The following is a 24,176-nucleotide window of genomic DNA, read 5'->3' on the forward strand; positions in this document are numbered from 1 at the left end:
CGTTTATTTATTTTATTTTATCTTATTTATTTATTTTATTATTATTATTATTTTTGGACAGAATCTCTCTCGTTTGCCCAAGCTGGAGTGCAGTGGCATGATCATGGCTCACTGTAGCCTTCCGCTCCTACGCTCAAGTGATCTTCCCACCTCAGTCTCCCGACTAGCTGGGACTACAGACACATGCCACCATGCCCAGTTGATTTATTTTATTTTATATTTTGTAGAGATGGGGTCTCCCTGTGTTGCCCAGGCTCATCTCAAACTCCTGAGCTCAAGCAAATCTCCCACCTCAGGCTCCTAAAGAGGAGGGATTACAGGCATGAGCCTCTGTGCCTGGCCTATTTATTTATTTTACAGTCAAGTCTTGCTCTGTCACCCAGGTGGTAGTGCAGGGGCACAAATATAGCTCACTGCAGCCTCGAACTCCTGGGCTCAAACGATCCTTCGTTTGAGCATAATCATATGTAGTGGCATAATCATAGCTCACTGTAGCCTCAAACTCCTGGACTCAAGTGATCCTCCCACCTCAGCCTCCTCAGTAGCTAGGACTACAGGCGCAAGCCACCATGCCTGGCTAATTGTTTTTTAATTTTTTTAGAGCCAGGGTCTTACTATGTAGGCCACACTGATCTCAAACTCCTGGTCTTTGATTCTTGAGAGTAAAACTAGAAGTATCATCATGGGAAAATATTGTTCTCAGAGGTTCCAGTTAGCCCTGACATTCTAGGGATCGATGCCAACTAGTATTTCAGATTTTAGTTGAGGAAAGAGGAAGGGGAGTTTAATCAAGGAATCGATAACTCTGATAGTTCACTTACTCTATGCAAGACCTGTAAGGCCCTGGGGATGGAGAGAATAGGAGGGTGCCCAGGGCTCCTCCTCACCCATGGACTCAAGAACCTGTATTCCCATCCCCTTCTCTGGGCATTACTCTGAGAATAATGGTAGCTGGCTGAGGCAGGGGCCAGAGTTCAGGTGGAAAGCTGGGGTGGCCCAGGGGAATTAGCCTTGGGCTCTTCTTTATCTCTATTGGGATATAGTTGTTTTATTGGTTCTATTGCCTCATAAAACTTCACTGTGATATGGAGGCAGTTTGAGATCATTCACCCCTCCGGGGAGGTTCTCAATGAGGGTCTGAACAAATAGGTAAACCCAGGAGAAGAGGGGAAGAGGCAGGCATGGGTGGATGGAAGGTGGAGGGTCAGATGTACACTTGGACTCTAGGGAAGGGATGGGAGCTTGGCTGAGTCAGTCAGCTGAGTGCCAATGTCATCCTTTCCCATAGCCCCACCACTCCCATCCTGCCTTGGACACTGACCTTGGAAGAGTAGCGACTAAGGAAAAAACAGCTCTGACCGTGCAGGAGGAAATCAATGGGAAAGGGAGTTAAGCAGGGGCCTAGAGAAGCCACCTGGTCCTTCTTGCCCACATCCCCTGGCCTAGAGCTTCTCGAGGCTGCTGAGCAGTGCAATCACTGGGGAGTTTGTCAAAATGCAGATTCTAGGGCCCCACCCCAGATCTACCAAACCAGAATTTTGGGGGGTCAGATCACAGGGATTTCCATTTTTCACAAGCCCTCCCTTCGTACATCCCCAGTAGTGTATGAACACAGCCTTACAGCCTATTCCAGACAGATCTGAACAAATAAAGTGAAATCAACCCCAGTACCCACCAGGTACACATACAGAAGGAAAAATGAAATGCAGCTTGAGGCCTGGAAGGGATCACAATGTAGTTGGGAGATAAAGGGTTAAATTAATGCTACAATATATAAACAGTAGTTCAAAATAGGCAGCTAGGCTGGACAAATTGCCAGTGAGTGAGAATAACAGTAGATATCCTTCAACAATCACCTGTGAAATGCTAGATCCTGTACTAAGCACTTTTGCTATGTACTTTCATTTAATCTCATTAAAACTCTGGAAGATCGGTATTTTTTTCCCCATATAATAATGAATGAGGCCAGGTGATGGCTCACACCTGTAATCCCAGCACTTTGGGAGGCCAAGGCAGAAGGATCGCTTGAGTCCAGGAGTTTGTGACAAGCCTGGGCAACAAGTGAGGACTTGTTTCTACTAAAAGTTAAAAAATTAGCCGTGCGTAGTGGAGCATGCCTGAGGTCCCCGCCACTCGGGAGGCTGAGGCAGGAAGATCTCTTGAGCCTGTGAGGCTGCGGCTGATTGTGCCACTGCACTCCAGCCTGGGTGACAGAGTGAGACCCTGCCTAATAATAATAATAATTAATAATAATAAATAAGTAAGGCTTTGGCTTATTTGTTAATTCTTCTTATATCAGCCTTCCCTCATACTCAGGAAGTGGTCGGGTAATGTCTCTGTGTTCCAAAAATATCCTTATGTTACAGCCTTTATTTCTTTGATCACATCATGTTGTAATTGCCTGTTTATGGGACTGGGTCTCCCACAAGACTTGAGGACAGACTGGGCGCCGTGGCTCACGCCTGTAATCTCAGCAGTTTGGGAAGCCGAGGTGGGTGGATCATTTGAGATCAGGAGTTCAAGACCAGCCTGGCCAACATGGTGAAACCCCGTCTCTACTAAAAAATACAAAAATTAGCCGGGCGTGGTCATGGGGGCCTGTAATCCCAGCTACTTGGGAGGCTAAGGCAGGAGAGTTGCTTGAACCCTAGAGGCAGAGGTTGCAGTGAGCCGAGATTGTACCACTGCATTCCAGCCTGGGTGACAGAGTGAGACTTCGTCTCAAAAAAAAAAAAAAAAAGACTTGAGACTTGAGGACAGGTACTTGGTATTTCCAGAACCCAGTGAACTAGAGATGCTCAGGTGATGTTTGTTGAATGAATCAATGGTGTGTCTGAAGTCTCAGAGCTAAGACATGAGAAGGCTGAGTGACTCTAAAGCCCAGGTTCCCCCACTGAGCCATTACAAAGAGGAGGTACAGGCTATGGGGATTTTTGCAAGGGACAATCTCTACAGGTTGGAGTAATCAAAAAAGCCTGATTGGAGGAGGTGGGGGTAGAAGGACAATTAGAATTCAGAAAGACTGATGAAAGGTGAGCAGTCATTCCAGGCAGACCAAGGCAGGAAGGAAGGGTTTTACAAGGCACGAACTTCCTCCAAGATGAGAGACCCCAGAAGACTCCAGGAGACTGTGCCCCACCCCCTAAACCTTTCTAGCTCACTCACTGGCTGTCACCTTATGGCTGACTTGCATCTCCATTACTGTGGTAAAATTATTTCCCCCAAGGTTTTCAGGGAGAAGGTGAATTTTTCATTGTTTCTCATGCCTAGAGCATGGCGACAAAACATACTCTGTTAGTGGATTTGTCCATTTGGCAAGTCCCTTTGAATAACGGATGGAGTTTTTTTTTTTCAGTTTCCACGAAGAAATAAGACTCATTTATGTCCATGATGTATATCTATGTATATAGCTATGTGAAAAAGAGCAAGACAAAACAGTATCTCCGAATTTCATTTTGGTTAAAAAGAGAAGGAAAAAAGGATATGCACAAATATGTTTGTGTGCATGTGGAAAACATCTAGAAGTTTATCTGCTGAATTTAACAGCAGCTGGCTCTGGAAAATGAGATGTAGTGGGATCTGCAGTTTTAACCTTTATAAAGTCTTAAGCTTTTCTCTTTTTAAACAATGAGTATTAACTTTACAATTGAAAAATAAGATTGTTTGGTAGGATTATAGGTAGCTTCAAATTTATTTGTGTTTTGTTCTTTCCAAATTTTCTTTTTCTTTTCTTTTCTTTTCTTTTTTTTTTTTTTTTTAAGACAGGGTCTTGCTCTGACACTCAGGCTGAATGCAGTGGCGCAATCATGGCTCACTGAAGCCTCAGTCTCCCAGGCGTAAGTGATCCTCTTGCCTCTGCCTCCAAAGTAGTTGGTACCATAGGCACATGCCACTACACCTGCTAATTTTTAAATTTTTAGTAGAGATGAGGTCTCTATATTGCCCAGGCTGGTCTCTTCCTACATTTTCTTTTCTTCTTCTTTTTTTTTTTCTTTTGAGATGGAGTCTTGCTCTGTTGCCCAGGCTGGAGTGCAGTGGTACCATCTCAGTTCACTGCAACCTCTGCCTCCCAGGTTCAAGTGATTCTCCTGCCTCAGCTTCCCAAGCAGCTGAGATTACAGGCACCCACCACCACACCTGGCTAATTTTTGTATTTTTACTTGAGATGGGGTTCCGCCATGTTGGCCAGGCTGGTCTCGATCTCTTGACCTCAGGTGATCTGCCCACCTCGGCCTCCCAAAGTGCTGGGATTACAGGCGTGAGCCACCACGCCCGGCCACAGATTTTCTACTATGAAGATATGTTAGTTTTATAATCAGAAAATAAACCCCCTTTTTATTATAAAAGTTGTTAAAAAGAAAAGAAAAATTCTCAAGATGGCCCAATTTGTTATGTTGAGGGGCAGGAAAGTACCAAAGATGTTTGAAACTCTGAGTCCCAGTTAAGCTGGGTATAAAGTAATTCAGTCCCAATTTGACAAAACATTGTATGAGTTGTAAGAATGTTCCAGATGCCTTAAGTTTGTAATCCCATCCTGGGGCTTTAGCTCAAGGAAATATAGGCATACCTTGTTTTATTGCACTTCCCTTGATTGTAGTTCATAGATACCGTATTTTATTTTTAGTTTTTAGTTTTTTTAGAGATGGGATCTGGCTCTGTTGCCCAGGATGGAGTGCAGTGGCATGATCATAGCTTATTTCAGTCTTGAACTCTAGGCTCAGGTGAACTTCCAGCCTCAGTGTCCCTGAGAAACTGTGTTTTTCACACATCAAATGTTTGTGGCAACCCCATGTGGAACAAATCTGTCAGCACCATTTTTCACTTTGTCTGTGGGCCACATTTTGGTAATTCTCACAGTATTCAAGCTTTGTTATTATTTTTATATGTGTTCTGGTGATCAGCAATCTTTGATGTTACCATTGTAATTGTTTTGGGGTACCATAAACTCCACTCATATAAGAGTGAATTTGTGCCCTTCCTTCCTTCCTTCCTTCCTTTCTTCCTTCTTCCTTTTTTTGACAAATTCTCGCTCTGTTGCCTATGCTGGAGTGCAGTGGCACAATCTTGACTCATGCAGCCTCTGCCTCCTGGGCTCAAGTGATCCTTCCATCTCAGCCTCTCAAGTAGCTGGGACTACAGGCACATGCCACCACACTTGGCTAATTTAAAAATTTTTTTATAGAGATGTTTTTTTGTCTCACTATATTGCCAGGCTGGTCTGGAACTCCTGGGCTCAAGAGATCTTTCCGCCTCGGCCTCCTATAGTGCTGGGATTACAAGTGTGAGCTGCTGTGCCCTGCCAAAATAGTGAACTTCCACCCATTCCCCATCTCTCTTTCCCTCCTCAGGCCTTCTTATTCCCTGAGACACAATATCGAAATTAGGCCAATTAGGTTGGGCACGATGCTTTATGCCTGTAATCCCAGCACTTTGGGAGGCCAAGGTGGGAGAATCGCATGAGCCCAGGAGTTTGAGACCAGCCTAGGCAACAAAGTGAGATCCTATCTCTACAAAAAAATAAAAAAATTGGCTGGGCACGGTGGCTCGCACCTGTAATCCCAGCACTTTGGGAGGCCAAGGCGGGCAGATCACAAGGTCAGAAAATCGAGACCATCCTGGCTAACACGGTGAAACCCTATCTCTACTGAAAATACAAAAAATTAGCTGGGCGCGGTGGCAGGCACCTGTAGTCCCAGCTGCTCAGGGGGCTGAGGCAGGAGAATGGCGTGAACCCAGGAGGTGGAGCTTGCAGTGAGCCGAGATCGAGCCACTGCACTCCGGCCTGGCCGAAAGGGCGAGACTCCGTCTCAACAACAACAACAAAAAATAAATAAATAAATAAATAAAAATAACTAAATAAAAATTAAAAAATAAAAAAATAAGCTAGGCATGATGGTGAATGCCTGTGATCCTAGCTACTCGTGAGCCTGAGGTGGAGGACTGATTGAGCCTGGGAGGTTGAGGCTGCAATGAGGCGTTTTTGTGCCACTGCACTCCAGCCTGGGTGACAGAGGGAGACCCTGTCTCAACAAAAGAAATTAGGCCAATTAATTAGCTGAAAATGTCTTCTAAGTGTTCAAGTGAAAGGAGGAGTCGCACATCTTTCAGTTTAAATCAAACATTAGAAATTATTAAGCTTAATGGGGGAATAATGAGACAGACCAAAAGCTAGGTCTCTTAAGTCAAATAGTTAACTGAGTGGTGAGTGCAGAGGAAAAGTTTTTGGAGGAAATTAAAATGCCACTCAAGGCTGGGTGCAGTGGCTCACGCCTATAATCCCAGCACTATGAAAGGCTAAGGTGGGAGGATCGCTTGAGCCCAGGAGTTTGAGACCAGCCTGGGCAACATAGTGAGACTGTCTCTACAATAATTTTTTTCTTTTTTTTTTTGAGACAGAGTCTTACTCTGTCCCCCAGGCTGGCATGCAGTGGCATGATCTCGGCTCACTGCAGGCTTAGCTTCCCAGGCTCAGGTGATTCTCATGGCTCAGCCTCCCGAGTAGCTGGAATTACAGGCATGTGCCATCATGCCTAGCTAATTTTCTGTGTTGTTAGTAGAGACAGGGTTTTTGACATGTTGGCCAGGCTGGTCTCGAACTCCTGGCCTCAAGTGATCCGCCTGCCTTGGCTTTGCAAAGTGCTGGGGTTACAGGTATGAACTACCATGTCTGGTCAAACCTGATAGCAATTTTTTTTTTTTTTTTTTTTTTTTGAGATGGAGTCTCACACTATTGCCGGGGCTGGAGTGTGGTGGTGTGATCTCGGCTCACTGCAACCTCCACCACCCGGGTTCAAGCAATTATCCTGCCTCAGCCTCCCAAGCAGCTGGGACTACAGGTGCCCACCACCACACCCGGCTAATTTTTGTATTTTTACTAGAGATGGGGTTCTGCCATGTTGGCCAGGCTGGTCTCGAACTCCTAGCCTTGTGATCCGCCCACCTTGGCCTCCCAAAGTGCTGGGATTACAGGCATGAGTCACTGGGCCCGGCCCCACCTTTTTTTTTTTTTTTTTTTTTTTGAGGCAGAGTCTCGCTCTGTCCCCCAGGCTGGAGTGCAGTGGCGTGATCTCGGCTCGCTGCAACCTTCGCCTCCTGGGTTCAAGCGATTCTCCTGCCTCAGCCTCCCAAGTAGCTGGGATTACAGGCATCTGCTACCATGTCCAGCTAATTTTTTTGCATTTTTAGTAGAGATGAGTTTCAGCGTTTAGCCAGGATGGTCTAGATCTCATGACTTTGTGATCCACCCGCCTCAGCCTCCGAAAGTGCTGGGATTACAGGCGTGAGCCACTGCACCTGGCCCAACCTGACAGCTTTTCAGAAACATGGGACTGTGTTTACAAACTAATGCTGGGTGAAGAAAAATAGAATACAATATTGTATTTATGTGGGGTGTGGTTATTGTATATCTGTTACAGTTGACACGAAAGAAAACAATAATGAGGGAGAAAGAAATAGCAAAAGAGGGAGGAAGAGAGTAGAAAATATAAGGCCGGGCAGGGTGGCTCACACCTGTAACACCAGCACTTTGGGAGGCCGAGGCGAGTGGATCACTTGAGGTCAGGAGTTCGAAACCAGCCTGGCCAACATGGCAAAATCCTGTCTCTATTAAAAACAGAAAAATTAGCCAGGCGTGGTTGTGGGTGCCTATAATCCCAGCTACTTGGGAGGCTGAGGCAGGAGAATGGCTTGAACCTGGGAGGCGGAGGTTGCAGTGAGTCGAGATGTGACATTGCACTCCAGTCTGGGCAATAGAGCGAGACTGTCTCCAATAAACAAATTAATTAATTAATAAAAGCAGTTTACTTGTATTAGGGTTATGGGATTATAGGGATTTTTTGAAAAAAAGACGTTGAAAGCTATTTTAAGAGTAAATATAGGCTGAGCGCGGTGGCTCACACCTGTAGTTCCAGCACTTTGGGAGGCCGACGCGAGCAGATCATAAGGTCAGGAGTTTGAGACCAGCCTGGCCAACATGGAGAAACCCCTTCTCTACTAAAGATATAGAAAATTAGCCGGGCATGATGGTGGGCGCCTGTAATCCCAGCTACTCGGGAGGCTGAGGCAGGAGAATTGCTTGAACCTGGGAGGCGGAGGTTGCAGTGAGATGAGATCGCCCCACGAGATTCAGTCTCAAAAAAAAAAAAAAAAGTAAATATAAACTATACACCAGGGCTCTGTGACTTTGGCACGGTATACTTTGTCAAGGTTAACACTTCACTGAACCTCTGTTTGCTCCTAGGTGAAATGGGGGCAACAATAGTACATACTTCATAGAGTTGTTCTGAAGATTAAATAAGATCATTCATGTAAAACACTCAGCTAAGTGCCAAATGCATAATAAAGATCCAATAAATGTGAGCTATTCTTGTCATTGTTATTATTATCAGTCATTGTTATATCATCATTATTATTATCAGTGAGGGGAAATTCTCACATGCTCTAGGCAGGAGTGTAAACTGCTACAGCTTTTCTGAAAGGCAGTAAAGTAATAGATATACAAATTTTAAATACTATAATCCTTTGTTCCAGGAATTTCATGTCTGGGAATTCGTCCTTAGCAAGTAATCTTAGGAAATAATCTGACATGTACAGTGAAAGGTGTGAACAAGAATATTTTTATCACAGTTATTTATAATAGGAAAAGATTGGAAACAACCTAAAAATCCAGCAATAGCCAAGTAAGTTATGAGACATATATATGATAGAATACTCTGGGGCTATTGAATAGGATATTATATACCTTTTTGTAATGATACAGACATGTGCCTATATCATTACATAAACAGGAGGTAACAGAGCAGTATAGTCTCATTTATACAAGAAAGTAAATATGTGCATTTAAAAGCTTAAAAGGGCTGGGTGTGGTGCCTCATGCCTCTAATCTCAGCACTTTGGGAGGCCGAGGTGGGCAGATCATCCAAGGTCAGGAGTTTGAGACCAGCCTGGCCAACACAGTGAAACCTTGTCTCTACTAAAAATTAGCTGAGTGTGGTGGCACACACCTGTAGTCCCAGCTACTGGGGAGGCTGAGGCAGGAGAATTGCTTAAACCTGGGAGTGGAGGTTGCAGTGAGCCAAGATTGTACCACTGCACTTCAGCCTGGGCAGTGGAGGGAGACTTCACCTCAAAAAAAAAAAAAAAAAAAAAGTCAGGTATGGTTGCATGTACTTGTAGTCTCAGCTGTTTGGGAGGCTGAGTTCGGAGGATCACTGGAGCCTGGGAGGTCAAGGCTGCAGCGAGCTGAGATCATACACTGCACTCCAGCCTGGGCGACAAAGAGAGACCCTGTCTCAGAAAAAAAGAAAGGGAAAGAAAAGAAAAGGAAAGAAAAAGCCTGGAAGGAGAGGTACCAAACTACTATCACAGGCCACCTCTGACAGGACTGTCACTTGCTCTGAATTATTTGAAATTTTTATATATATAACTTAAAAAAATCCATGACGTGTGTGTGTGTGTGTGTGTGTGTGTGTCTGTCTGTCTGTCTGTCTGTCTGCCTGTTAGACTAAAGTAAGAGTCCTGGCTGGAGTTAGAAATTCCAAGATTGGAGATTAAAGCCTGGTAAAACGCGGCAGAGTTGGTTTTTCATCAGTTCAGAGACCCCTTAGTCCCAGGTCTGGGAGTCAGCAACTGTATTGAATTCAGCTTTAGATGAAAATGAAAGAGATTCATGGAGAGCAAGCCTGGGAAAAGGAAATAGACGTGCAGAGATTTCCTGAATTAATAATAATAATTGGCCAGGTGTGGTGGCTCACGCCTGTAATCCCAGCACTTTGGGAGGCTGAGCCAGGCAGATCACTTGAGGTTGGGAGTTCGAGACCAGCCTGAGCAACATGGAGAAACCCCGTCTCTACTAAAAATACAAAATTAGCTGGGTGTGGTGGTGCATCCATGTAATCCCAGCTACTCTGGAGGCTGAGGCAGGAGAATTGCTTGAACCCGGGAGGCAGAGGTTGCAGTGAGCCGAGATCACACCTTTGCACTCCAGCCTGGGCAACAAGAGTGAAACTCCATCACAAAAATAAATAAATACATAATAATCACGAGAGCCTTTGCAGAGTATTTTATACTTTGCACTATCAATTTTGCCCAATGCAGAGGACATTCTCACAAGATAGGTAGGCTGGAGTGATCACGGAGGAGATAGAGTCCCTGCATGTGAAGTGGTACTGAGAGACACAGCAGGAAATGGAAGTCAAGATTCTGAACCCCTAACCCCTTCCAGCTCTGAAGCTTGAACAAAATAAAACTCATCCAGCTCCCAGCCCAGTGCCTGGTCCACAGGCATCTTCAAGGCACCTGGCACCTTCTCCTCCAGGTGTGCTGCCTAGGTCCACGGGTGGTTGCTTTACTCTGGTTGCATTATCTGCACCCTTAGGAGCATCTGTTCTCCTTCAAGTTTGCTTTGCTCCAGCTAAACTCATTGTTTCCTTTCATCATGGCCCTTTCCATCTTCATCACACTGTTCCCTCATCCTAGAATATCATCTCCCTTTGTTCTCAGTCTCCTCCAACCTTCCTGCTTCTCTACACATCCAAGTCCTATTGGTCCTCCAAGACGAGTGCCAAATGCCACCTCCTCCCCAAACATGCACCAGCCCCTCACTGGACACCATTGCTCCTTCCCCATGCCCCAGGTCAGCCATCTGCTTTTCTCCTGGGGCACATCACGTCCTGCTTACACAAGAACTCTGCAAGTGTGTGCTTGTCTCTGGGCTAAACCAAAGGCTCTTCTGGGAAAGGTGTGTGTCTCGTTCATTTGTGTTTCTTCAGTGCTGGCCCTGCAGGCAGCACGTGCTCAAGTGCTTTGGTTGCAGAGTGACAGGGTGCATGAGTGATGAGAGATGGTGAGAGCATGGGTTGAGGGCAGGGCGTGCAGGAACGGAGGGAGAGATGGGCAGAGAGGTGATGACTTCTCAAACCTGTTGCCATCCTGACCCTGCTGGCAATGGCAATGGGGTCACAGCACTTCCCCAGGGTGAATAACCTCGGGGCTCTGTCCCTCCAGGTCCTGCCCACATCATAAAACAGCAAGTGCTTCCTCTTCAGGACAGGAGGGAGAAGTGGGGTGACTTAGGGGCTGAGCCTCAGCAACTGGGAGAGTTTATAAGCTGGGACAGCAGACCCCTCAGCACCACTCATTCTCCTCATCCCTCTGCTCTCTGGCCTCCAGCCTCCCAGCAGCATGGCTTTCACCGGCAAGTTCGAGATAGAGAGTGAGAAGAATTATGATGAGTTCATGAAGCTCCTCGGTGAGTGAGCTCCTGGGTATCCCTTCCTCGGGGCTGGTTTTTCACAGCCAATTCTGGGCCAGGAACCCAAACCCCTAAGGTAGAATGGGACAGGATTTCATTCATTCATTCACTCACTCACTCATTCATTCATTCACACATTTGTTGAGCAAGTGCTTTCTCCCAGGCTCTGAGGATAATAAGAACTAAGACACTCTTTAACTTTATTTTATTTTATTTTTGAGATAGAGTCTCACTCTATCTCCCAGGCTGGAGTGCAGTGGCACCATCTCGGCTCACTGCAACCTCCAGCTCCCAGGTTCAAGCAATTCTCCTGCCTCAGCCTCCCGAGTAGCTGGGATTACAGGTGTGCACCACCACGCCCAGCTAATTTTTTTTTTTTTTTGTATTTTTTTAGTAAAGACGGGGTTTTACCATGTTGGCCAGGCTGGTCTTGAACTCCTGACCTCAGGGAATCCACCCAGCTCGACCTCCCAAAGTGCTGGAATTACAGGCATGAGCCGCCGCGCCCGGCCTAGACACTCTTTGACTTTAAAACACACATAGAATATATTAATATTTCCACTTTACTGATGGAAAACTTGAGGCCCAGGGAATTAACTAGTCCAAAGTCACACAGCTAGTAATTGGTAAAGTGGAGACTTGGTTGGTAGAGATTTGATGTTTATTTAGTCAAACATATATTTATTTTTATTTATTTATTTTTGAGACGGAGTCTTGCCTCACTGCAACCTCCGCCTCCTGAGTTCCAGCAATTCTCCTGCCTCAGCCTCTCGAGTAGCTGGAACTACAGGCGCATGCCACCACATCTGGCTAATTTTTTGTATTTTCAGTAGAGACGGAGTATCACCCTGTTGGTCAGGCTGGTCTTGAACTCCTAACCTCAGGTGATCTGTCCACCTCGGCCTCCCAAAATACTGGGATTACAGATGTGAGCCACTGAGCCCCAGCCCATCAAACATTTATTGAACACCAGCTATATGCAAGGCTATCTCACTGTTACCAATGGGGACTCAGCGTGACTTGCCCAAGTCAGTGGCAGAGGCCATTGGCAGCCAGGACCCTGTGATGAGTGGTGTCACCGCGTCCTGCCTAGGAGAGGAAACCAAAGGGTTAGCATGGAGACCAGGTTTGACAAGTCACTTCTTCACACAGTCATTCAGCAAACACAGGCCTCTTACTGTGCCAAACACTGTGGGCAGAGAGACCAATGATTTCATTCCTTCTCTCACTGCTTGACTTGTAACACCAGTCTGTTGTGAGGAACCAATGAGACAGTGGATCTGACAATCTTGTGGAAATCTCAGTATCTCACTATCTAAAAAGTCTCAGGCAGTGTAACTCTCAAGGTTCAGAGGACAGCTCAAGGGGACCCGTGCCCTCCCTCTTGGTGGCCACTTCTTGCCTGCCAGCTGGGTCAGAGCAACCCTGAGACCAGGGCCCTTGTGCCTTGGGGCCTTGAGGAGTCAAGAGTCCCTCTGAGTCATGTATTGGCAGCGGCCCTGAAGGAGCATGACTTGGCTTCACCTATAACAGCCTCGTTTTGTGGGATGGGAAGTGAGCCCACCTCGGTTCTAGACCTGATTCTGTCATTAAATTTCAATGAAATACTGGGAAGTCCCTTTCCCATTCTGGGTGCTCACTTCCTTATCTGTAAAATAAAAGTATTAGAAGACACAATCTTTTTTTGGCAGGGAGGAGGGGACGGAGTCCTGCTCTGTAGCCCAGGCGGAACTGCAGTGGCGCGATCCCAGCTCACTGCAACCTCTGCCTCCAGGGTTTAAGTGATTCTCTTGCCTCAGCCTCTCAAGTAGCCGGTATTACAGGCACCTGCCACCATGCCCAGATAATTTTTTTGTATTTTTAGTAGAGACAGGGTTTTACCACGTTAGCCAGGCTGGTCTCGAACTTCTGACCTTAAACGATCTGCTCACCTGGGGCTCCCAAGGTGCTGGGATTACAGGCATGAACCACCACACCTGGCCAGAAGACACAGTCTTGAAAGTCTCATTCATTCCAGAACTTCGCGAGCTTGGCAAGATTCAGTTATATTCATATTACTATCAATTGATGAGCACCCACTATGTGCCAGGAGCTTCACAAACACGCTCACATTGAATATAATTCTTGTAACAGCCTTTTGGGATGGGCCTTATTATCTCCATATTGTGGATGAATACACTGAGGCTCAGAGAGATAGTGACTTTCTCCAGCCACATGGCTCACAGCACGTATTATCTGTCTCAGGCACTGTGCTCTTAACCTGCAGGCTAGCCTATCATGCACAACGGGGTAGGGCGGTGGGAGTGGGCAGGAAAGCTCTTTCCCCAAACCACAGGGTTAAAAGCAGCTCTTATATGGCTACTCTGCTTGTCCCCGGGTCCAGGGATCTCCAGCGATGTAATCGAAAAGGCCCGCAACTTCAAGATCGTCACGGAGGTGCAGCAGGATGGGCAGGACTTCACTTGGTCCCAGCACTACTCCGGGGGCCACACCATGACCAACAATTTCACTGTTGGCAAGGAAAGCAACATACAGACAATGGGGGGCAAGACGTTCAAGGTGAGAGGCCACTGGCTGTCCCCCTCCTTCCCCAGGCGTCCATCTGACTTCTCCTTCTCAAACATGGCCTCCCCACTCCCGAGCTGAGGCTTCTTTCTCCAGTTTGGCCTCCAGCATTAAGAGCTTGAGTTACTTGGCAATTTAATGCTCCTGATTTTTAATCGTCAGACATGGGCACTAAAACAGTAAGAAAAATAGCTAATACTTGCTGGACACTTACTATAAGCTAGACACTTGCTGAATAGTTTTTCCATCTTAATACAGTTAATCCTATGAAACTGCTACAATTACTCTCCCCAGATTGAGGGGGGAGGCTAAATCATGGGATTAAAAAGCTTGCTGGCCAGGCACAGTGGCTCATGCCTGTAATCCCAGCACTTTGGGAGGCCGAGGTGGGTAGATGGCTTGAGGCCAGGATTTTGAGATTAGCCTGGCCAACATAGTGAAACCCCGTCTCTACCAAAAATACAAAAATTAGCTGGACATAGTGGTGTATGCCTGTAATCCCGGCTACTCAGGAGGCTGAGGCAGGGGAATCGCTTGAACACAGGAGGCAGAGGTTGCAGTGAGCTGAGATCATGCCACTGCACTCCAGCGTGGGCGACAGAGTGAGAGTCCGTCACAAAAAATAATAAATAAATAAAAATTTAAAAAACCCTGCCTTAGTTACACAACAGGGGCAGGCCTTTACACCAGGCACTAGAGAGCATAAGTGCTTTTTTTTTTTTTTTTTTTTTTTTTTATTTGAGACTCACTGTGTCACCCAGGCTGGAGTGCAGTGGCACGATCTCGGCTCACTGCAACCTGTGCCTCCTGGGTTCAAGCGATTCTCCTGCCTCAGCCTCCTGAGTAGCTGGGATTACAGGCGTGCACCACCACATCTGGCTAATTTTTGTATTTTTAGCTGAGATAGGGTTTCACCATGTTGACCAGGCTGGTCTCAAACTCCTGACCTTGTGATCCACCCACCTTGACCTCCCAAAGTGCTGAGATTACAGCTGTGAGCCACCGTGCCCGGCCATAAGTGCTTTTTTTATGCTGCCTCTCTGTGTAGCACAGAGATAAAGACGCTGGGCCCTGGAGTGAGCCTTGGCTGGGTTTGAAACCATGATTTCCCACCAGCAATTGTAGGGCCTTGGGCAAGTCATTTCACTCCCCTGAGCCTCATATCTCTAGTATGCAAAAGGAGACTACATACAACCTCTGGCTCCAAGAGCTGTGGTGAAGATTAAACAAGACAGTGCATGAAAGCACCTGGCATAGTGCCTGCCACACAGTGAATGCTAGAAGAAAAAATGCAGTCATTTGCTTTTGTTAGAAGTGAAGAAACTGGCCGGGCACGGTGACTCACACCTGTAATCCTAGCGCTGTGGGAAGCCAAGGCAGGCAGATCACGAGGTTAGGAGTTCAAGACCAGACTGGCCAATATGGTGAAACCCTGTCTCTACTAAAAATACAAAAATTAGCCAGGTGTGGTGGCCGGCACCTGTAATCCCAGCTACTCGGGAGGCTGAGGCAGGAGAATCGCTTGAACCTGGGAGGCGGAGGTTACAGTGAGCCGAGATCACACCATTGCACTCCAGCCTGGGCAATAGGGCCAGGCTCCGTCTCAAAAAAAAAAAAAAAAAAAAAAGAAGTGAAGAAACCGAGGCTCAGGGAGACCAAGTAATGTGTCTAAGGCCTTGCAGCTAGAACATGGTGGGACCAGGGATTTGAACCCCAGCTCTTTGCCTCTATCATTAGGCCTCTGGTGACCCATGTGGAGTTCTAATTATAGAAAAGGAGTCAGGTTGGCGGCTGCAGGGGAAAGCAAAAAAGGAAAGCAGATAAGCTGTAAGTCTGCCTTTCTTCATGGTCTAGAACACATAGCCCTCCTGTGCAAATAACTCACAATCTTCCTGTGCCCAGCTATCATCACCTCCGCTGATAGAAAAATGTAAGTTATCTCACTGTAACCTTTGCTTTGTCAGTACTGCACAAAACCCTCTTCAGCACATAGCATAAGCAACAGTCTATAAACTCTCCAGCAAGACTTTGTCTGCTTGCAGTTGGCTCCTCTCTTGCTGTCCTGCCCAGTGCACCCTTACAACATATTTTCATACTTTCTCTAAGAAATCTGACTTTTTTTTTTTAACCTACAACTGTCTTGGTAAATTCTTTTTTTTTTTTTTTTGAGAGAGAGTCTTGCTCTGTTGCCCAGGCTGGAGCGCAGTGGCACGATCTCTGCTCACTGCAGCCTCTTCCTCCCGGGTTCAAGCAATTCTCATGCCTCAGCCTCCCAAGTAGCTGGGATTACAGGCATGAGCCACCACACCCGGCTAATTTTTGTATTTTTAGTAGAGACAGGGTTTCACCACGTTGGCCAGGCTGGTCTCGAACCCCTGACTGCAAGTGATCCGCCTGCCTCAGTGTCCCAAAGTGCTGGGATTATAGGCATAAGCCACTGTGCCTGGCCTTGGTAAATTCTTACTGCCTGCGCCACCAGCCCCAGATAGTTGCCGATCACCTGCAACAACCCAGGCTTAATGTTGTGTTTCCATTCCAGGCCACCGTGCAGATGGAGGGCGGGAAGCTGGTGGTGAATTTCCCCAACTATCACCAGACCTCAGAGATCGTGGGTGACAAGCTGGTGGAGGTGAGTGTCCTGCTGCTTCCTGGGATGATTATTGGACATTTGTCTGCCTCCTGGCCAGAGCCCCTCAGAAGTAGGCCTCTGGGCAGCTGGCTTTACCAGCACTTCCCTTGTACCAGGCTCTATGCTGAGTGCTGGATGCACATGATGTCATTTGGTTTTCAAAATAACCCTGTTAGGTGGGGATTTTTATCTCCATTTTAGGAGGAGACTGAGGCACAGGGAAGCTAAGTCAGGGAGCACACAGCTTTGATGACAGAGCTGGGATTTGATGCTAAGTAGCCTGACTGCAGCACTCACACTCAGCCGCTTCTGGGACACAACACTGGAAGCCCAGAAGATCCTTCCCAGAATATAAATAAAGGAGGTGGTCCAGGTGGGCTCCTCAAAGGACAGCCACTACTCCATTTCTTTTCCATGAGGGACGTCAGGCCCCTTCTACCAGATCTTCTGATTTATCAAGAGAAGATGGAAATTTGCACTTCTATGTGAAATCTCCACACTATTAAATATTGGCAACTAATTAAAAAAATTCTTTAAATATTGGCAGGTCCAACACACACATCTGTGGACCCACTCCTCCTACACTGGAGGTGGTGCCCTGGGAGGCCCTTCCTCTCACTTCTGTTTCTTTCCCGTGGGTCTCCAAGTTTTCCCCAGGTGGAAGAAATGGACGTGAGGTTAAAAAGGAAAAGAAGGCATTTCCATACTTCATTCCCTCACTGTGAGCCTGTGACCTGGGCCAGAGACCCTCTGGGGTCCCATATAGGTCTAGAAAGGGCCCTTCCCTCCTCCCTGAAGCTCTCCAGCAGGGAAGACATGATGAGGGAGGCGGGGTTTGTGTGACCCCCTTGCTTGTCCTTCTTTGATCCTTCTCTCTCTTTCTCTCATTTTCTCTTTCTTGTGCCCACATCTCAAGCCCTGTCAAGAGGAAAGGAGCACACTGCCTCTCTCAGACACTGTGGTGTAAATCATTTACACCACAGACACTTATTTCACACAGCTCTGGAAGCTGGAAAGTACAAGATCAGGGTGCCAGCATGGTCAGGGGCTTATGAGGGCTCCTGTCCTGGTTTCTTCACATGGCAGGGAGACGTCATCTCTCTCGTGTCTGTTTTTTTTTTTTTTTCGAGACAGAGTCTTGCTCTGTTGTCCAGGCTGCAGTTCAGTGGCATGATCTCGGCTCACTGCAACCTCCACCCTCAGGTTCAAGCAATTCTCCTGCCTCAGCCTCCTGAGTAGCTGAAATTACAGGTGCCCACTGCCACACCTGGCTAATTTTTGTATTTTTAGTAGAGACAGGGTTTCACCATGTTGGCCAGGCTGGTCTCGAACTCCTGACCCCATGATCCATCCTCTCTCGGCCTCCCAAAATGCTGGGATTACAAGGGTGAGCCACTGTGCCTGGCCTTTTTTTTTTTGAGACGCAGTTTCGCTCTGTTGCCCAGGCTGGAGTACAGTGGCACGATCTCAGCTCACTGAAACCTCTGCTTCCCCCATTCAAGTGATTCTAGTGCCTCAGCCTCCTGAGTAGCTGGGATTACAGGCATGTGCCACCATGCCCAGCTGATTTTTGTAATTTTAGTAGAGACAGGGTTTCACCATGTTGGTCAGGCTGGTCTTGAACTCCTGACCTGAAGTGATCTGCCCACCCTGGCCTCCCAAAGTGCTGGGATTACAGGCGTGAGCCACAGCACCAGGCCTTGTGTCTGTTGTTATAAGGGCACTAATCCCTCATGGGGACTCCACTCTTATAACTTAATTACCCCCTAAAAGTCCTGTCTCCAAATACCATCACACTGGGGCTTCGACCTTTACCATATGGGTTTGGTGGGGGGACACACATGCAGTCCGTAACATGGCCCAGGAAGTTCCGTGCCCTCCCATTATACTCATTTTGCAGAGCAGCATTATAAGGTTCAGAGACAGCAAGGGACTTGGCTGTGGCCACACAGCTAGTATATGCAGAGGCAGATCTCATCCACTGACTTCTAGACTAGGTCCCCTGCCTCTTTTGCCCAGGCCCATGGGTCTTTTTATCCCCCTTTAACATTTTTGCTTAAAGAATCTAAAAATTGGGTGTGGTGGCTCAAGCTTCTAATCCCAGCATTTTGGAAGGGTGAGGCAAGTGGATCACCTGAGGTCAGAAGTTCAAGACCAGCTCGGCCAATATGGTGAAACCCGGTCTCTACTAAAAACACAAAAAAAATTAGCTGAGTGTGGTGGCGCACACCTGTAATCCCAGCTACTTAGGAGGCTGAGGCAAGAGAATCGCTTAAATCCGGGAGGTGGAGGTTGCAGTGAGCAAAGAATGAGCCCACTCCAGCCTGGGCAACAAGAGTGAAACTGTCTCAAAAAAAAAAAAAATCTAAAAATTAATAGATGTACAGTGTTGAAAAACTGTAAAAAGAACAAAAGTGACTATATTCCTCTTCTCCTGGGTGAAAACTGACATTTCAAAGGATCTGATGAAAAGGGTTTTGATGCATTTTTACATGAAATGTCAGTCAGTAACCCCCAGAAGAAGCAAAGCTCCCCAGCCTGTGAGGTGTATGCTCCCTATGCAGGGAGCGCACAGGGCATGAGAACTGGAAGCAGGTTTGGGCCTGACAAGAGAATTGAGCTTCCCAAGCTGAGCGAACCTGCTTGTCAATTCCCAGAGGTTCCTCATCATGGAGCCCATGTGGTGTGGGCAGTGACCAGAGTTCAGGGTCATCATGCACACACACACATGACACAGCCAGGCACACACACGTATGCATGCACATAGACCCAGGCACACACACACATAAACAAAGTTGCATGACTAGGCCCTGAGAGGAGCTGTCTTGATTGCAAATCTCCCATCTCTAGAGGCCCAGAATCATCCTGGCACTCCCCCACTTCTCCACCAATAGACAGTGCATTTTGTAAGCATCCCTCCTGCCTTCCGCCACCAGCACCCCTGCCATGTTCTCATCACCTCTCCCCTACACCAAGCCCCAGCCTCCTCTGATTCCACCTCTCCCCCACCTTCCATCCATCTCATGCAAATCACGCATCACTTCACACTGCTGCCCTTTGTTATGAATCAGGACCAAACTCCTCCGCTTGACCTTCCACGGCCTTACTGCCCAATCCTACAGGTACGCTCTGCCCAGGCCCTCTGGACCAGCTACTGCTCCTGAGCTGGACAGAGCCGTTCCTATCTCCCTTTCTGTGCCATGTGGTTCCTCTGCTCTGAATTCCCTTTCTCCTGTTTGCTTTTCCAAATCCAATTCTTCAGGATTCTGTCCAACAGCCAATTCCCCCTCCTGTTATCTAGTCAGTGGCTCCCTGCCTCCTCTGGGCTCTCCCACAGCTCTCTGTTTGCTACCCGCCCTTCTCACGGAAATGCTGCTTTCTTCTGCTGGGTGTCAGAACCAGCTGATGACACCTGCACATCCAATGGCAGCACAGCTCCACAGCATGGAGCCCGGGGCACCGCATACTGTGGGCCTTCAAAGAACAGCATCCCCCCGCCCGCCTCTCCCACTAAACCTTAGGCTTCTCGAGAGTAGGGACTGTATCTTCCCATCACCGAGCATGTGACAGGTGCCCACAAGCACTGTGTGGTGCAGCCATGGCATGTGGCCTTGGAAGGATTACTTGACTTCTCTAAACTGCAATTTTCTCATCTGTACAATGGGAACAACCTCACAGGGCTGTCGGGAGGATTAAATGGAAACATGCAGGGGAAGAGCCTGACATGGGTGAATGGAGAGAAACAGAGGTGCAGGGTTCCACACCCAGAGCCACATCACCCCTCACAGCTGGTTACCATTCATCACAGGGAGTCTTCACACTGACTCCTGGAACAAATTGGGAAACTGAGGCCCAAAGAAGTGGTGCGCCTGACTCTCATCTACTCAAGGCTGGGATTGGAGGCTCATCTTCCTTCAGTGGTGTCTCCTGGCTACCTTGGGGTGGGGCACTGACTCCCTCTGTCCCGGCTGCTTCTTTCAGGTCTCCACCATCGGAGGCGTGACCTATGAGCGCGTGAGCAAGAGACTGGCCTAAGCAGCCAGGCCCGGCCCAGGGAGCTACAAACCCGCCAATAAAACTGACATAAGGACAGACGCTGCTCGCTCCAGAACCTCTTTTGCTTTTCTGGTGTCTTGGGATGGCCTCCGACTGGGTGAGGGTGGGAAAGTCCCCAAGGGTGACCACATGGGCCACACATTGACCCTGAGATCCCTGCGGGATTCATGTCATGGTGGAGGAAGACATGAATGTGGATGCCTGCAATGCTCCTGCCCTCCTGGGTGAGGCTGAAGGTGGCGCACAGGAAGCATGGTGGGCACACTTCTGTGGCCCCTTCGCCCCACTCTGCCACCCACTACTCTGTGCTGCTTGAAGTCTCCTTTATGGAGACAAAGTCAGCTGGGAAGGGTAACACATTGATTCTCGGATGGGCCACAGGACAGGCATATCAGGACTTGGGGGTTGTGGGGTGGGAGCTGTACCTCTAGGAAGGGCCCTGGCTGCTGGGCTCCAAGGCTCAAAGCGGGGATGGACCAGGGCTCACCCAGGGAAGCTGTTTCAGCTTGGCCAGGGCTCTGCTGTTATTCGCTGTGGAGTTATCCCTTTGGTCCTCAGTTTACCCACTGAGGGGTACAAAGGGGGTCCAGGAGGACCAATGACGGGCTGAGGGGGATCAGTGGTCTATGAGATGGCAAAGGGGCAATGGGGGTGATAGGAGGGACAGAAGGGACTGGAGTGTCCTGGTTTTGACTCATAGGGCTTGGGCGGGGTGCCTGGGAAGAACTTCGAGAGGCTACAGGGGGCTGGGAACTGGGGTGGGGACGGGGTCACCCTGACATCTGGTGCCTGGTGTCCTGGGTTGAGAAGCATTCTGAAGTAGCATTTGGGTTTGGCAGATGTCCTGGGACAATCTCTAATCCAGAGTCCTGAAGGGGACTTTTTTCATCCTCCTCTCTCCTTGGAAGTGTTACCACATCTGGGTACCACCTTGACTTCTTTTTTACCCAGTATTTTTTTCTTTTTCTTTTTTTTTTTGAGATGGAGTTTTGCCCTCGTTGCTCAGGCTAGAGTACAACGGCATGATCTTGGCTCACCACAACCTCCGCCTCCTGGGCTCAAGTGATTCTCCTGCCTCAGCCTCCCAAGTAGCTAGGATTACAGGCACGTGCCACCACGCCTGGCTAATTTTGTATTTTTAGTAGAGACAGGGTTTCTTCATGTTGGTCAGGCTGTTCTCAAACTTCTGACCTCAGGTGATCCACCCTCCTCGGCCTCCCAAAGTGTTGGGGTTACAGGCATGAGCCACCATGCCCGGCTACCCTATATTTTTCTATATGACAGTTCACTTATTTTTACTATAATGGAAAATCACGTCACTTCCATACATAGACAACCACTGTTATTTGCCATAAGTAGACTAAAACTATTTAAAAAGTCAAAGCTGAACAATGTTGACTTCTAGCTAGATTCTGTTGCCTGCCCAAGGCCCTGGGCCTAAGGCCTCCCTTTGTGAAAAGGGTGAGAGAGGTAAAAGACATAGTGGTATCAAATGGGAAAATTTATCCTTAACTCTTCAAAATTCCTGAGAGACTACTGAAAGGAAAACGTACTCACTATAAGAACTGAATTACCAAAGGCAGGTAGTACTTAACATTTTTTCGAATGTACAAGTCCCACACGTGAGACATAAGGAATAAGGTTTGTCCAGAGCTTTGCACAGGGTATGGCACACAGAAGGGGCCCAATAAGTGCTACCTGACCTAAGGTCCTTCCAGCTCTGTGCAGTTTGCAGCCTTTCACTCTCATGGGCCAGCCTCAACCTGGACAGATGTCACGGCCCAGGTCACAGGCAGCCTTCTCTTGCCTCCTCCCACATTCTACTCTGAAACCTTGTTTATCTTTCTAAGAACAATACACAGCCTCTCCCCACCCACCCATCCAGCAAGGACCTATGAATTCCACCATTTTGCCAAGACTTATTACTAATTAAGTGAACTAGGTAAGCATTAAATTAAACTAGCAGTGTTGCTGTTTCCCCTCCAGAATGAATAATTACTCATAGTGAGCTTGGATAATAAGTCTCTAAATAACAGAGTTAACTATAAGTAGGCTGAAAATTGAGAGAAGGGGAGAGAGAGAAAGAGGAAGGAAGAGGAGAGAGAGAGAGAGAGACGGAGGGAGGGAAAGACAGAAGAGATAAGAGAGAATTTTCACTCCTGTAATTGATTCAAGGACAAATTCAAATTGTTGGCAGGGGAGAAATTCTTTTCTTTTTTTTTTGAGACAGAGTCTTGTTCTGTCACCAGGCTGGAGTGCAGTAACGTGATCTCGGGTCACTGCAACCTCTGACTCCCTGGTTCAAGCGATTCTCCTGCCTCAGTCTCATGAGTACAGGCACGCGCCACCAAGCCCAGCTAATTTTTTGTAATTTTAGTAGAGACAGGGTTTCACCATGTTGGTCAGGATGGTCTTGATCTCCTGACCTCGTGATCCCCATGTCTAGGCCTCCCAAAGTGTTGGGATTACAGGCATAAGCCACAGTCCCCAGCCAGGGGAGAAATTCTTAAGCCTGTATTGTTATAAACTCACAGATTCATAGACTATGGAAAAGCAGGATCTCAGCTCTCAACTAGTTTAAACTCTGTATTTCACAGACGTGGAAACTGAGGCTCAGAGAGGAAAAGAAATTCATCCAAAGTCACACAGCAGAGAGTGAGTGAGTCTCTGAGAGTAGTAATGCAGGTGTGGGCTTCACTGACTGATGGAGCTACAGTTTCTCAGTGTGGGTAAATGGAGTAAGGTGAGCTGGAGAAAAGCACCTACGTCACTGGCATCTTGGCAGGGAAGATTTCTCAGCCAGAAGAGCTGGTGGTTAAGAGCTTTGACTCTGGGCCAGGTGTGGTGGCTCACACCTGTAATCTCAGTACTTTGGGAGGCCGAGACAGGAGGATTGTTTGAGCCCAGGAGTTCAAGAACATAAGGAGACTTCATCTCCACAAAAAAATTAAAACATTGGCTGGGCATGGTGGCACATGCCTGTGGTCCCAGCTACTTGGGGGCTGTGATGGGAGGATAGAATGGGCCCGGGAAAGTCAAGGCTGCAGTAAGCCATGATTGCACCACTGCATTCCAGCCTGGGCGACAGAGAGAGACCCTGTCTCAAAAAAAAAAGAGCTCTGGGGCCAGGCACGGTGGCTCACACCTGTAATCCCAGCACTTTGGGAGGCTGAGGCAGGTGGATCACCTGAGGTCAGGAGTTAGAGACCAGCCTGGGCAACACAGTGAAACCCCATCTCTACTAAAAATACAAAAATTAGCCAAGTGTGGTAGCGCGTGCCTGTAATCTCAGCTACTTGGGCGGCTAAGGCAGGAGAATCACTTGAACCCAGGAGGTGGAGGCTGCAGTGAGCCGAGATGTGCCATCGCACTTCAGCCTGGGTGACAGAACGAGACTCCGTCTCAAAAAAAAAAAAAAAAAAGAGCTTTGGTTTTGGAGTCACATTACCAGGATGTGAATCTTTTCTTTATCACCTAGTAGCTGTGTCACCTTGGGGTAAGTTCATCGATTTCTCTGAGCCTCAGTTTCCTCACCTGTAAATGGGAATAACAACTGTACTTACCTAATGGAGTTGCTACAAAGTCACGCAATGTTAGCTTCTACCATCACCTCCATCATCACAACCATCACTCTCAGGTCAGTGCAATCAAAGGGTTAGGAGTGCCTCTGTCACT

General features: G+C 47.6%; 1 protein-coding gene across 1 annotated transcript; it reads left to right on the forward strand.

Annotated features, from left to right (window-relative positions):
• Positions 1–11,129: 11,129 nt before the first annotated feature.
• On the forward strand, positions 11,130–20,537 carry FABP6 (fatty acid binding protein 6). Its single transcript, XM_003776706.5, has 4 exons — positions 11,130–11,248; positions 13,635–13,810; positions 16,356–16,445; positions 20,427–20,537. The coding sequence occupies exons 1-4, from the start codon at positions 11,182–11,184 to the stop codon at positions 20,478–20,480; spliced, it is 387 nt and encodes a 128-aa protein (XP_003776754.3). The 5' UTR covers positions 11,130–11,181; the 3' UTR covers positions 20,481–20,537.
• Positions 20,538–24,176: the final 3,639 nt, after the last annotated feature.

This window comes from Pongo abelii, chromosome 4 (genome assembly GCF_028885655.2).
Source record: "Pongo abelii isolate AG06213 chromosome 4, NHGRI_mPonAbe1-v2.0_pri, whole genome shotgun sequence".
NCBI classification, from domain to species: Eukaryota; Metazoa; Chordata; class Mammalia; order Primates; family Hominidae; genus Pongo; species Pongo abelii.

Excerpts from the sequence above, each read along its gene's own strand:
- FABP6 (XM_003776706.5), top strand. The coding sequence starts at position 11,182 with ATGGCTTTCACCGGCAAGTTCGAGATAGAGAGTGAGAAGAATTATGAT. Across the intron at positions 13,811-16,355 it reads TGGGGGGCAAGACGTTCAAG|GCCACCGTGCAGATGGAGGG; the intron begins GTGAGAGGCCAC and ends TTTCCATTCCAG. Across the intron at positions 16,446-20,426 it reads TGGGTGACAAGCTGGTGGAG|GTCTCCACCATCGGAGGCGT; the intron begins GTGAGTGTCCTG and ends TGCTTCTTTCAG.